Source organism: Stegodyphus dumicola, chromosome 6 (genome assembly GCF_044657685.1).
Source record: "Stegodyphus dumicola isolate Sdum_Otavi_A_Nest chromosome 6, ASM4465768v1".
Taxonomy (NCBI): domain Eukaryota; kingdom Metazoa; phylum Arthropoda; class Arachnida; order Araneae; family Eresidae; genus Stegodyphus; species Stegodyphus dumicola.
Genome location: NC_140773.1, coordinates 144,161,938 through 144,177,996, shown reverse-complemented (window position 1 = coordinate 144,177,996; position 16,059 = coordinate 144,161,938). Strand labels below are relative to the sequence as shown.

The 16,059-nt window shown below is 34.9% G+C and overlaps 1 protein-coding gene across 1 annotated transcript in view; it reads right to left on the bottom strand.

Moving 5' to 3' along the window:
• The window catches only part of LOC118196388 (uncharacterized), a 310,238-nt gene that overhangs the window by 32,526 nt on the left and 261,653 nt on the right, over window positions 1-16,059 (bottom strand). Inside the window, exons 9-11 of the mRNA XM_085818940.1 lie at window positions 14,000-14,690; window positions 7,656-13,318; window positions 5,307-5,486 (exon numbers count right to left, since the gene is read on the bottom strand). Coding sequence (XP_085675066.1) covers window positions 5,307-5,486; window positions 7,656-13,318; window positions 14,000-14,690 — 6,534 coding nt within the window. The remainder of the gene's footprint in view (window positions 1-5,306; window positions 5,487-7,655; window positions 13,319-13,999; window positions 14,691-16,059) is intronic.

Here is a 16,059-nt window from a genome sequence, read left to right as displayed (position 1 = left end):
TTTAGCCCCAGATGAGCCTACCCACTTTGCCTTAAACAGGTCCACTATCACAGATTTCTTCATTGCGTATACATTTCCATTTAACTATGACATTTCTTCCCTCTCAGCACTCTCTTCAGATCATACATAATCTGGTTCTCCTAAAAATTTATACAAGTTCCCATCTGCCCCCCCCCTATTTCGCTCAGTCGGAATTACTAATTGGAAGAAACTTACAAACATCACATCCGGCATAATTCCTGGTAATCCCACTATTAATTCTTGCAATGACATAGATAATGAAATAAATAATTTCACAAGTCGCATTCACATTGCTATTAATGATGCGACTAATAATTTTCAGATTAATAGACGCTTCTTTCCACTCCCGCGCGAAATCAGGAAAGTTGTAATAAAAAATCGCATTCGAAAGCGTTGGCAGATTACAGGAGATCCCCAAATTAAACGGCAACTCAATAATATGCAAAATCACATTAAAGAGGCAATAAAAACCAAAAATAGGCAACACTTCTTACTTTACTTGCACAACAGGACAGCTCCCTGTATGATACATCACGCAAACTAAGGAACACATATAAACCCATTCCCCCACTTCACGGTCCCTCCGGCATGGCTTACTATGACATAGATAAAGCAAACACATTAGCAGATTTTATACAACAGACTTTCACTCCAGATCACTCGCTATATGACAACAATCATATCAGCAACGTAAATAACACCATACATAACTTCAGTCTGGAAAAACGCAACAGTCATTGTCTTCCCCAAACCCCGATAAAATAACACGTTCCAACAAAATTATATACCAATTAGTTTACTCAGCAATTTTTCAAAATTTTTCAGAAAATCAGAAAACATTTCGCTAACACCGCTGAAAAATTTTAAATTACAGCAGCCACTATGTGAGGTTACTATAATACCCTGCTTATACCCATAAGGGTAGAAATAGTAACCTCACATTTAAAAACAAACTAATTCTTTACAAAATGATACTATGACCAGTGCTATTATATGCATGCCAAATCTGCGGGCAGGCCGCCAAGACCAAAATACAAAGAATATAAATTTTCCAAAATAAACTACTCCGCGAAATCGTAAATGCACCATGATACATACCAAACAATACAATACACACAGACCTAAACATCAGCACCATACATGAGTACATATAAACACTAACAACCAAATTCTTTCACACAATACAATTTCAACTCAGAAATTTCCAATCTCAGATGTCCCCCATTCCACATGAAAAACATAAATACCCTGCTTATATCCTTACACCCTAACACTAGCATTTTTACAGACACCCTAAGAAACAAATAAGGACATCCCAATATTTCACTCACTTGAACATACATCAATACGCCCTCCCCCACTGACAATCGCCGATTGACTGCAGACAATGAAGCAAAACTTGCACCATACTCGAATGGCTTATTGATTTTACTCATCTCGTGAAAAGAGAATAATTGTAAAACAGGGCCTCTCTCTCTCTGTCATTATGAAAAAGGCATAAGATTTCATCTCGTCTGAACAACCTCTCTATATTAAATACTCATAGTTAAGCATATGTAAATACTGTCACAATGATGACTATGTGCGATTCCAGGCAAAATGACAGATGACCATCTGAGATTACAGATGATTTTCATCTACCATGGAGATGTTTGCCTTAGAACAGTGGTCTTCAAACTGAGTTCCGAGGAGCCCCTGGATTCTTCCAGTCAAATCCTAAGATTTAGTGAGTCAATATAAAAACTTGAAAATTATAAAGCACTTCTTATATTCATGTTAATATTACTTAATCAATAATTAAGTGACATTATTACAGGCTCACATATATGTAACATTTTCCTTCTTTTGGGAGAGTCACAGGAATATTTGCATTACATAATTATCATATTTGGATGGTCGATATACATTACGACCACTTCTTGTTTTATATACACAATCACAATATTATTGCAATTATCTTGATGGTGAGGATCATTATGTATTTTTGGAGGTTCACTACTTATATTTTCCTCATTCTCATTACATAGATCATAATAGTCTAATGTCACTAAATTCTTCTGATTTTTAGTTTTTCTTAAATAAAATTTATTCCGTCTAATTACCCTACTATCTTTTGTTTTAATCCAATATAATCTAGTAGTTGAATGCTGTTTTAAAACTATTGCTTACTCCCATTTATTTTCCCATCTCAACATTACCTTTTCCCCAGGAATAAATTCAGGTCTTTTCCTTGTATGTTAATCATAATAGATTTTAGCCTGTTTCTTACTCCTCACCTTTTCTCTATATTGATCTTTTATAGTTGGTTTCAATTCTGTTTGTGTAATTGGTAATTGTGTTCTTAAATTCCTACTTAATAGAATTTGACTTGGTGATAAATTTATAGTATCTGAAATTGGAGTATTTCTACTATATTCCAGTAAAGCTTCATTTAATTTCTCCAATCTTGCTTTTCTAAATAAACTCTTAGTTATTTATATATTTGCTTTTCTGCAAATCCATTAGGTTTAGGATATCGAGGACTGCTAGTAATTATTTTAAATCCTCAATCCCTTGCGAAACTCTTCATTTTCCAACTATTAAATGGTACATTATCACATATTAAAGTTTTGGGTATCTATGTGTTGCAAATATTGATTTCAATTTACTAGTAATTTCCACCCCACTTTTATTTTTTAGAGGAATTATGTCTACCCATTTGGTTAAGTAACAGCCTATTACTAGACAACTTTTCCCCCGCATACTCACAGATATCAGTACCAACCTTTTCATGCGGTAAACTGGGAATTTCATGAGAAACAAGAGGTTCTTTTACTGTTTGAGACCTGAACCTATCACAAATTAGGCATTTAGAAATCATATTCTCAATGTCACTGTTGATTCCTGGCCAAAATAATACTTGTCGAGTCCTAGCTTTTGATTTTTCAACCTCACAGTGAGCTTCATGCAATAATGTTAACATACATGTGGGTGGCGAGTTGAAGATGATATCCTTAAGTAAATAACACTTCCACACCACAGACATTTAATGAATAATAATAGAAAAACTACAGATTTGAATTAAAAATAACATTACCGTTGAGTATTTTTAGCTCTGTTGACGTCTCTGTTAAAATTTTATCATGTTCTTGTACGGTGCTAGTGGCAATGAGGATGTTATCAAAATGGATCAATCCTCCTGGTATATTACCAAAATTTTCAAGATTGCGTCGCTGAAAAATTTCAGGTGCACAGGAAAAACCCATTGGAAGCCTTAAGAATTTATAGCATCCAAATGGTGTGCTAGAAGTACAAAGATGACTACTATCCCCATCTAACACTATTTGGAAAAAAAAAATCCTTTATGTCCAAAACAGAGTAAATTGATTTATTACATACCTTTGGTAAAATCTCCTCAATTGTTGGAATCAACACATGTTCTCTTTTTATAGCTTTGTTAAGATCTTGAGGTTCAAGACATATTCTGAAGGATCCATTAGCTTTTTCAATTATTACTAGATTGCTAACCCAGTTCAAAGGTTGAACAACTTTTGCAATAATGCCCTGTCTCTCTAATTCATTTAATTTTAATTTCAGTTTAGGTTTTAAATTAAGTGGTACTCTACGTGGTGGTCTCACTAGAGGAGCTATCTGATCATCTACTATGGTATTACATAATCCATTAAATTTTCCCACACCTTCAAACACTTCTGAATTATTAATAATAAATTTATCTTTAGATGGAGGTAAAACAATTGTATACTTATCTAACTTACCATAATTTGATATTCCAACCTTATTTACAAACTGAATCAAATTAAGTTTAACACATGCATCAAGTCCTAATAATGGACGAATATGCTTGCTAGAAATAATTAAAAGCTCTAGTGGTCTAACCACATGACTAAAAGTCATGTGGTTGATAGCAATTGTTGAAGAAGATCTAGAGTATGATCCTCATTATCTGAGGAACACTGTAACATTAACGACCCATCAGGTTTAACCTTGGACCCCCCCCCAAATGCTTCTAATAAAACATTACACTTGTTTACAATAAGATTAGAGTTCTTAGCACTCAGTGTTTCATAAATTTTCACAGGCAAAACGTTCACTTCAGACCCTGTGTCCAACTTAAAGGTCACACTTGTCCCTTCAACAATTATAGTTTCAGTCCACTCTTATGTAGACGATGTTCAGTATACACTGGTACTTTTGAATAAGTAAATATCAGTATTTTACATCACTTCTTAAACTCAGGAAGCATCCTGCTCCATTCTTATACATGAAGATGCTTATGGAGTATACATATTTAAATATTTTATATAAATATTTATTTAAATTTAAAAAGTAATTTGTTTAAATTTAATTTTTTTTCTTTTTTTACTTTTTATATGCTCAAAATTATCGACAAATTTTGCATACAAATATGAAATTGCTCAAATTATATTTATCATGTTTAATACAAAAATACGTGTAAATTGTTATATTTAAATGAAAAAGAAAAATGCTTAAATGATAATTTTATTATTGTTCTGCATTAAAATGTAACTATTAAAATTAAAATTAATATAAAATTGTATAAAATTTGATAATGCAAAAATTATTGATATTAATTAGGACAAAAAATTCAGTCAATGTATTACAGAAATTCATTTATATAATATAAAATATCATCAAATACTGCTCTTTTCTGATAAAATGTGACATTTTTGACACACTGAAAAGATGTGATCTTGCTCATAGGTTTTCTTTTGTATTCAAAAAATGATTATGTTTTATATTTAGACAGCATTTCATATTTAGAAATATAAAGCAGTTCATATGCATGTTTTATATTTATAAAGATGAAGATGAGAAAATCCAATTAAAAATTCTACATACGAGTTTATGAAATTTTAACTTACGCGAGGATGCGCATGAGGTAAATATGACCCCAAAATAATATTTAAAGTAATCATTTCACAAATAAAGAAACTAGAAATTTGAAACAGCTCTGAATGCTAGGTCATGTGGTTGATAGCAATTGTTGAAGAAGTGAAGTGATAGTGAATCACGGTTTCATTTAATGGAGGTGGGATTAAATAGACTCCACGTACATACTCATGAGTTAAGAACAGCCTTCCACAGAAAACCAAAATTATCTATAATCACACGCGCTCATCTCAAACAGGACTCATTGTATATTGTTCAATGCGATTTATTTTACATAAAACACATTTTTTTCTCCCCCGGAACTGTCTAATTTACCAGCTGCACAATAACTTAGAAAATATGAAAGCATAGTACTATATACTACGTTTACTTACTTTTGGAGGTTGAGATTCTAAAAATTTAATTTTTTCTTGAGATTTGCGCAAGGCTTTGTCCATTTCATCAACCTTTTTCTGCTTCTCATCAACTTGCTTTCGCAATGCAAGGTTTTCAGCTTGCAAAGGTGCATCCTGGACACTTGGTCTCTTCTGTTTTCTTAAAGCTTCAAGTTCAGACTGTAAAAGCAATACATTAGGATTTTGTTCCTTGAAGTTATAATAAAACACGAATGGACAACGTCACTTAATTTTTTATCGATATTTCGATTGACAAATTAATTAAATACATTAAAAGAATAAAAATCGTGTATTTGTAAAAAAATATATGAAATTTGTTTAATGTAATATAATATTTTAGCACTGAAATTTGAAGTTTATTTCAATTTAAGGTCTCAGAGTTCCAAAAAAATATTCTAAAAATCCTATGATGCATCATCATTTTCTGTATTAAAGAATCAAAGAATTAGTTATTAAACATATTAGAATTATGAAACTATGAGAAAGCATTTATTTATGTCGTGAATTTAAGTATTACTTTATTTTTTTCTGACAAGTTATTGTTAGGTATTTTCACTAATCATCATAAAAATTAAAACTGGACTTTTAAAGATTAATAAAAATGTTTGGTACTTTTCTCTATTATGCACCGCGATGCTTTTCGTCACCTGTGGAAGAGAAGCCATAGACGTACCAAGACTCACTAAATTAGAACTACACTTGAGTGTGTATCCATAAATTATTCTTACGACTAGAAATTGTTTACAGTTAAAGAACCCGCCAAAATGCATGGCTGTTGCATAATGCAAAAGTACCAAATTTTCCAAGATTTAAATAATTAATATTTCTCAAAATTTCTAATGAATGGTTGGGTTTTTGACTGGTATTTCAGTGTTAAACAGGTCACTTAGTAGTCTCTAAAACTGGCAGTCTTAATTACCTGTTTTATGGTCAGCACATTTTTTATGATGCCAAAAGTTTACGTGTGGCCTAACAAGAAAGTTTTTTTGTTTAGTAATATTATCTATCACTTCAATTAATTTTTAACATAAAATCTTTCCAAAAACTGGTCTGCAGGTACATTTCAATAGAAATGATGAATTAATATATCTAGAAACTTAATGTTTGCTTTATAAAATGTATTATTTTCTTTAAAGTAAAACACATTTAATAAAGTACTACTTACTTCTGAAAATTTTATTCATCTTTATACTGTATAACGACTGGGATATCATACTATATTAACTTTCCCAGACCACCTATTCTACTATAAATGTCATCATATTTTTATTTTCATAAAGTAGAAACCAAATATGATACAAATATAAAAAATGTGCTTCCTTATTATTTCGGCCTCGTTATTTAAATGGCACCAATATTATTGCCAAATTTTAATTAATAACTCGCACAGCAAACATACATAATTCCTGGTGTACAGTTTGTGGCTGCCGCAAATTTTTTTTCTCGTCTCTAGACGAGAAAAAAAGTCAAAGCCTACAACAAAGACGGTGCAACCGGTGCCGCCGGCACGAGTGGCAGAATTTATTATAATTTTTTGGCACTCTGCAGCAAAACTTTTAAAATTTCAGTTGGAACCTGGCGGCAAAAAGTATAGCTCCGACACTGTATAGTATCAAAATCGTTTTCTTCATGGCAACCCACTTATATTTTAATTGCCTATTATTCCCTTTCCTAAAAAGGCAACCCTACACAGGGTTTCTCTAAAGGACGATCTGCTGCTCATTTGGCGACAGCTGGAGACATATTCGTGCTATTTAAGTAAAGGGCCGCGTTATGATAAGGAGGTACTTATTAAAATTATTGAAAAATGAGGTAAAAAATAAAGTATGCTGGATGTCTAAAAGCACAATCCAAAATTATAATCTATTCATAGGTAATAAGCACTAAAAATTCATAATCAGAGATCACTACATTCCAAATAAAAAATGTAAAATAAAAAAAAAAAAAAATAAGAGTAAACAAATCAATTATATATGTATATATATATATATATAAAGGACATGCTGTATTCTGATATAGGAAAAAAAATAATGTCAATAAATTCGAAATAATTACTAATCTAATACCTTCAAACTAAACTTTTGCACTTTATAATTATTAATCAAAAAGAATACATGCTCTTTAATGCAGTTTGAAACGAAAATACGTGTGTATAATAGTGAAAGGGTAAGAGGGAATAGGCTTTTTGCACTTTGTCATCAAATCAAATTTCTACGCTATTTGAACCAAAAAGAAACCATGCTTTGGAATAATTCCAACTGAAAATGAATGTTTATAATGCCGGAAGCAAAAAAAAGAATCGATCTACTGGATAAGGTACAGACTGACCTCTCTTCTTTCAAGTTCTTGCACAAGCATTTCCAACTGAGCTTGGAATCGTTCTCTTTCCACACCAGATCCTTGCAGATCGCTCTGTGCCTTCTCTAACTCCTTTTTAAGCTTATCTGATTCTTGTAGAATTTTTTGGTTTTCTGTTTTCAGTTTCTCAATAGTTTTTTGCAATTTAGGAATTTCTTTTTCTAATTTCTCCTTTTCAACCAGCACACCTTTCTCAACATTCTTTTGAACCTTTTGTTGCTCTGCTTTTAGTTGCTTATTTTGTTCTTTTACTTTTTGCAGTTCGGTTAGACAGTCTTGCAGTTCTTTCTGGAATGATGAAATGGTATCAACAGATTTGGCCAATTCTGAACGGAGCTCTTGTTTTTCAGTTTCGCTTGCTTGTATCTGCTTTTCAATTTTGCCAAATTCTGCTTCCATATTCTTTTTAGCAGCACTAAAATCTGCACTTATTTTATCCCTTTCCGATTTCATTTTATCATATTCTTTCTTATTTTCGTTAATCTGAGTATTTAAAATATTTACTGTTTCAGCGTACTGATTGACTTCAGTGCTCAGTTTTTCATTTTCTCCGAACAAACTTTCAATTTTTTCTACAAGTTTTTTCATTTCGTTTTCTGTGGTTTTTTTAAGATTTTCTTGTTCTGATTTTAATTTCTTGTTATTTTCTTTTAATTTTAATGCCTCATTTTTAGATTCTTCGATTTGTTTTTGCAAATTAGAAATAGTATCGTAAGATTTATTCAATTCTGCTCTTAACTCCTTGAGCTCTGCCTCAGCATTATACAACTGGTCTTCTACTTTCTGAAATTCACTTTCAACAGTTTTCTGAGAATGTAATTGTTCCGTCCTAAGTTTTCTGTTATCTTCTCTTAATTTTTGGATGTCAGAGGTATATTTTTCGATTTCTTCTTGTAAGTTTGACACTTTTTCATATGATTTTGCAAGTTCATTTTTAACTTCGGAATTTTCAGACGTTTTATTTTCTAGCATGTCTTTCAAAGTTTTAATTTCATTTTCCATATTCCTTTGAGCTGAATGATGTGCTTGTTTCAAATTCCTATTTTCTTCTTTTGAAAAATCTAGTTCCACAGCTACATTTTCGAGTTTCTTTTGTAAATTTGATAGTTTTTCATGGTATTCACTCAATTCTGATTTTAGCTTCAGGTTTTCCGATTTCTCCGTTTGTAATTCTAATTCTAATCTTTGAACCTCGCTGTCCAAAGTTTTTTTAGCTTTCAGCTCCGATTTCATTTTTTTAAGTTGCTCTTTATGTTTTTGGTCATCGGCTTGCGATAATTCCAACTGCTTTCTGAGGTCTGATATTTCTTCATATGATTTTTTAAGTTCTATTTGCAACTCTTTGTTCTCCATGTTGGCATTCTGTAACTCCTCTTCTAGCCTCTGAAGTTCGGATGAAATAGCTTTTTGAGTAGAAGTCTGTTGTTCTTCCAAAGCTTTGGTGCGTTCTTTATATTTTTGAAGTTCTGACGTCGTTTCTTGAAGAAGTTTCTCTGATTTCGATAAATGTTCTTCCACTTCGCTCAGTTCTTTCTGGGCATCTCGATACATTTTACCTGTTTCAGATATTGTCTTTTTGGAATTGTCAAGTTCTTTTTGGGTATCAGAATGCATTTTTTGAGTTTTGTTAATTGTATCTCTAGCTTCCCCCAATTCCTTTTGGGTTTCTAAGTAGAGTTTTTGGGTCTGTTCTACAATCTGCTTATATTCGAAAACTTCATTTTGATATTCTTTGTTGCTTTTTTCTAACTTTTCGAATCTATGCTGTAGATCTTTCAATTCTTTCTCAAACATTCTTGCTTTCTCTGCTTCTAGTTTTTGTTGGTTTTCACACTCTTTAAGCCTTTTATTTTCGTTGGTCATATCAGCTATCTTACGACTAATATCGGATATTGTTTCTTGGCAGTTGCTGAGTTCTGCTCTTAAGGCTTTATTTTCTTCGTTTATGTCATATAAGCTTTCTGTTTTCTGAAGTTCACTCTGTAATCGATTTTCAGCCTTTTCCAACTCAAATTTTAATTTTTTATTCTGTTCTTGAGATTTACTTAGTTCGTATGATTCATCACTGAGTTGTTTTTCTAACTTTTTAATCTTTTCATTGGCAACTTTTAATTTTTCTAGTAATTCCTCTTTCTCGGTAGACAGTTCATCGAACTTTTTATTAAGGTCACTTATTTCGCTCTCAGCTTCTTTCTTTGATTTCTCAGAACTTGCTCGGAGTTTCCTAATTTCATCTTCTTTTCTACCCATCTGAGAACTGAATGCTTTAAGTTCGCTCTGTAAGTTACATATAGCTTCGTAAGATCTGCTTAATTCTTTTCGTAACTCACTATTTTCGCCTTGAACACTTTCCAACATATCTTTGAATTTTTCTTTTTCGACATCAACTTGAGAATATTTCTCTAAGTCTTCTTGCAGTTTTTTATTCAATATATCAACTCTGCTTTTCTTATCTTGCATATCTTCAAACTTATTTTTCCAAGATTTAGCGGTATCATTTGCTTTCGTGAGCTCGGCTTGCAGGTCTTGATTCTGTTTTTTAAACTCATTCTCCATTTTGTTGTATTCAGAAATCTTCTTTTCAATTTTATCCAGTTCTCTTTTATATCTCTCATTTTGTTCTTGTAATTTCATGATTTGAGAATTCAAATCATCTCTTTGTTTCTGAACATTGGACATCGTTTCATACGCTTTGACAAGTTCCATTCGCAGTTCCTTATTCTCTGAAGCAGAGTTGTGCAACTCTTCAGAATACTTATTAGATTCAGCGTCTAATTTTTCTTTCAGTGTTTCGATTTCAGTTCTCAACTTCCTGTTTTTCTCTTCATGAGTCATACAATCATTCTGAGAATCTTCCAGTTGCAACTTCAGACTGGATACTTTCTCATACAAATTTGCCAACTCTGCTTTCAGCTCTTTGTTTTCAGCAGTCAAGTTTTGAAGTTGGTCTTCCAGCTTCTTCATCTCTTTATCTTTCTCCTGTGACTTCTCCAGTTTTAATCTCAACAGATGATTATTTTCTTCAGCTTTTTTCAGCTCATTATTAGACTCATCTAACTGCTTTTGGATGTTATTTACCTTTTCATACAGTTTTTTCGTTTCGGCTCTTAATTCCGTATTTTCATTGTTGGCTTGATACAATTTATCTTCCACTTTGGACAATCGAGACTGAGCTTTCTGGCTTTTCTCTAATTCTATTTTAAGTTTATTAATTTCATCTTCTGCTTTTGAGAGTTCAGACTGATATTTGTCCAGCTGTTTCTGAATACTTGAAACAGTCTCATATGATTTGGCTAATTCCACACGTAGTTCTTTCTTTTCAGAGTGCGCATTCAAAAGTTCTTCTTCTACTTTTATTAATTCACTTTCGACTGTCCTCTGAGACTTCGCTTGTTCTGTTTTAAGTTTAATATTTTGATCTTCTACTGTCTTCAATTCTCTTTCCAAATCATCCAACCTCCTCTGCAAATTTGAAACAGTTTCATATGTCTCGGCCAATTCCATACGAAGTTCTCTGTTTTCGGCATTTGCGCTGAAAAGTTGCTCTTCTATCTTTTCTAATTCGCTTTCAGCTTTCTGGGATTTGACTTGCTCGTTTCTTAAAACTTTATTTTCTTCCATCAAAATTTTTACGTCTTTCTGTAAGTCATCGAGTTGTTTTTGCAAACTGGAAGCATCTTCGTACGATTTTGCTAATTCTACTCTCAAATCCCTTATTTCGGAATTAGCATTCAGAAGTTCTTCTTCTGCTTTCAATAGTTCCGTTTCGAAAGTTCTCTGCGAACTTGCTTCGGATTTTAATTTCCGATTATGTTCTTCTGCTCGTTTCAAATCACTCTGAGAATCTTCCAGCTGCCTCTGAATGTTAGTTATCGTTTCTAAGGACTTTGAGAGTTCTCTTCGCAAATCTTTATTTTCAGATAAAGCTTCTTCTAACTGTTGTTCAAGTCTCTGAATTTCTCGTTTCATCCTTTGAAGCTCCATATGAGAATAATCCAACTCAACTCTTGACTTTTGTTGATATTCTTCAGTTTTACCTCTTACTGTTCGATGATGATCTAACTCTCCCATAGTTTCCTTCAGTTTAGCTTCCAATCTATCTTTGTCTTCAACATTTCTGCGCACATCTGCTTGAGCCCTTTCAAATTTGTCTCTAAGGCGGTCAACTTCTCTTTGCAATTTATCAATTTCACCTTTGTTACTTGTCTGATCCTTAAGATGTCGCGATAAAGATTGTTCCGAATCTTCTAAGTCTTGCTTCAGTTTAACTATCTCTGTTTGCAATCTACTATTTTCTGCCACAGATTTGTGTAATTCTGCTTCAGATTTGTGGAGAAGTGCTCGAATACGTTCAGTTTCCGCTTTTGCCCTCTGGAGATCGGAATCCGAGGCGTGCTGACTAGACTGCAGATTGTCTAACTGAGCACGAAGTTGACCGACAGTAGTTTGGAAAGTTTTTGCTTCTGTTTCGAATATATCTTTCTCTTCTTGAAGTTTCTTCATATCGGCTTGACTTCTCTCATATCTGTCCTTCACTTTTTCTAATTCAAATTTCACTTTCTCCACTTCTTGTTTTTGTCTGTCTTCAGATGTGGCATGCCTCTCAGCTTTCAGCTCAGCAACTTCTAAATCGTGTCTCATTCTCTCTATTTCCATGTGGTGTTGATGTTTCAACTCTTGAAACTTCTTCAGTTCGTCTTTGTTGGATTCAATTTTGGTTCTCAGTTTTTCTATCTCATTGCGAAGTTTGGAATTATCTTCTAACTGACGATTCTTCTCTCTTTCTATTATGTTCTTTTCGTTCAAAAGTTTTTCCGCTTCAGACTGAAATTTAAGGCATTCTGAAATTGATTTTTCTTTTTCTCTTGAGCATTTTTCTAAATCACTTGTAGTTTTCTCGTATTTATCTTTGAATTTCTCGATTTCGTTCTTCAAATTTTCTATATCAAGCATAGCTTTTTCTTGAGCGGTGTGATGTTTTAGCATCTGGCTCTGATACCTCTCAACATCGGATTTGAGATTCGAATTTTCAGTTAAAAGCCTATCTTTCTCGGCATGCATTCGACTTAACTCCGCTTGAAGTCTCTCTAATTTCTCTCTCAGTTTTTCAACTTCAGATTGAGACTTTGATAATTCTTCTTGCGATTTTTCATGATTTGTTTGAGTTTTTCCTATCTGTGCTTGCACTCGATTTAATTCATTTTTAAGGCTATCTACTTCTGAATGCAGCTTGTCCAATTGTGTCTGAGATTTACGCAGTGCTTCCTGAGATTTGTCGTATTGCTCTCTTATAACATTCAATTCCATTTGACATCTATCGAAATCCACTCGTAATTTTTCTTCCGACTCCTTTGATATCGTCAGCTGTGCGGCAGTTCTGGAATGGATCTCTCGAAGTTTCTCCAACTCCTCAACAGAACTTTTATACTCTTCTTTAGTTTTGTTAGAAGTTAACTGTGATTTTTCTAACTCAAGATTAAGTTTTTCCATATCTGTGCGCATTTGATCTAATTTTGCCTGGAGTTTATAAATTTCAGAATGAGATTTTTCAGATTTTTCTAATAATCTCTCATATTCTTTCCTACTCGAATCACGTTCTTCTTGAGCTTTTAGCAACTGCGATTGAAGCTTTTCTACTTGCTCTTTTAAAGATTTAACTTCTTTCTGAGAGGAATCGTAATCATTGTAGTACTTCTCTAATTGATTTTGTGTTTTCTCAAGTCGGTCTTTGACAACATCGAATTCGGCTTGAGAATTATCTTTGTCCTTCAAAGCTTTGTTCAACTGACCTTGCAAGAGATCCGTTTTCTCTTGCAATTTTTCCATCTCGGAGTTGCATAGATCTTTTTCCTTCTGCAGCCGCTGAAGAGAAGCTAAGGTCTTTTCGTATTTCTCCTGACTCTTTTCAGCCTCCATCTCAATCATCTCTTTTTCCTTCTGGAATTTTAAAGTGTTCATCTGCGCTTGGCTCAGTTGAGTCTGAAGGCTCTCCAAATCTGACTGGGCCCGTTCTCGTTCGGCTTGCATTCGACGTATTTCTGCATTCGCTTTATCTAGCTTCTCTTGAATACGGTCAGTTTCCATCTGAGCCTTATCAAGAGCTGATTGTGTCTTCTCGTGTTGTGACTGACTTTTCGAAAGCAGAGCTTGAACACGGTCAAGTTCTGTTCTGAGCTTTTCTGCTTCAGCTAATGCTGTATCCCTTTCGGTTTGAGAACGAGCTACAGTCGCTTGCACTCGATCGTATTCCTCCTGTATGCTTTCCTTATCTGCTTGAGCATTCTCCAATTTGGCTTTGAGACGGTAGATTTCACCCTGAGACCGTTCAATTTTTTCTTGAAGTTGCTCGACTTCCCCACGAGATCGATCCTGCTCAGCTTGATGCATTCGATACTCAGCTTGAACTCTACGTAGTTCAGTCTGTGCCTTTTCTAATCGATCTTGGAGTCGCTCATATTCTTCAGTCTGGTATACATGAGACTTCCCGAAAGTATTTTGAGACCTATCAAGATCGGATTTTAAACGCTCAGACTGCTCTCGTATTCTCTCATTCTCTAAGGCAAGTCTAGCAAGCTCACTGCGGCTTCGCTCCGTTTCACTCTGGAGCTTCAACATCTCGGACTGCATCTTCTCCAGCTCAGCCCTAGCCTGACCTAATTCGGACTGGGAATTTTCAAGTTTAACTTCAATGCGATCTTTCTCGGCGGCTGCTTTTTCTAACCTCACCTGTAATTTCTCCATGTCGCTTTCCATCCCGTGCATTTTCATCTTGAATTCCGCGATTTCACGTTCGTGCAACTCCCTCTCTTCGTTCTTTTCTTGTTCGGCTCGATCCCTCTGTTCTCGCAGCTGCTGTATCTGCTTGTCCTTGTCCCCAATGGCTTCTTCTAAACTGGAAAGAGCACCTTCAGAAGAGGAGTGATGTGCTTGCATAGCGGTCAGTCGAGCTCTGGCCATGTCTACTTGATTGTCTTTCTCTTTCAAAAGGTCCTCTAGATTTTCAATCTACATGAATATTAATAATTAAAAATTCATTAATGAATAATACTCCACATGCAGAAGCAAATTAAATATTACATTAACTTTTAGTTAAGAGATTTTTCAATAAATCAATAAACAGTTTTCTGATTAATTATACACTCTTAGACCCCCCCCCCAAAAAAAAAGACGCACCACGAACGCAACGAAAAGATATAAAGCGAATTCGACACAAATCGATATGCATACAGGTTTCGATAGAAAATGCAAAATTTTACATTTTGGCTGCTAATGAATGAACAGTTGTCGCTACAGCGCATCTGATCTGCGCAACTGGCAGGATATTAAGGAGAAATTACAATTCCAGGTCATAAATTCTTCACGAATTTCATTCCATGTACTCTGGTAGACAGAAACTATGCCTCGCATACGGGTGCGCGGACGACATGCGCGGATGTCAGAATTTGAGAGAGGTCGTGTAGTTGTGCTCAAAGAGTTCGTTCGTTCGTTATCGGCGAATAGCTCGACAATTGAGCAGGAGCGATGCCACTATTAGACGATGTTGGCAGGAATGGGTTAACCATGGCCGCACACAGCGTCAAGAAGGAAGCGGTAGGGCTAGAGAAACGACAGAACGTGAAGACCGAGCAATCGTCAGAGCGGCACTCATAGGCCCTGATGCATCATTATCATCGATTGTACGTGCAATTAGTGCTTCAGTGACCGCAAGGACCATTCATGAACGGCTCACAGAAATGGGGCTGAGGTCACGACGCCCCTTGCGCTGACTACCATAGAGCGCTGTACAATGTCAAGCTCGTTTGCAGTGGTGTCGGGATCATTCGCACTGGAATGTCACTGACTGGAGTAGAATAGTCTTCAGTGATGAGTCCCGCTTTGAACTGAGCCCCAATGACCAGCGAAGGCGAGTCTGGAGACGCCCCGGACAGCGGTGTGATACCAACCTGACTGTCTTCCGGCAGACAGGACGACAACCAGGAGTGATGGTCTGGGGTGCCATTTCATTTCATAGTAGGACCCCTTTGGTTGTCATTTGTCACAACCTTACAGCACAGCGGTACGTCGACGAAGTTCTAAGGCCCGTTGTATTGCCCTTCATGTCACATCAACCTGGGCTTACATTTCAGCAAGATAATGCCCGTCCCCACACTGCACATGTTTCTACTGCTTGCCTTAGTGCTTGCTGAACATTACCTTGGCCAGCAAGGCTGCTGAATCTCTCTCCTATTGAGCACGTTTGGAGCATTATGGGTATGACCCTCCAACCAGCCCGGGATGTTGACGACCTAACGTGCCAGTTGGACAGAATTTGGCAAGATATCCCTCCGGAGGACATCCACAATCTCTGTCAATCGATGCCAAGCGGAATTACTGC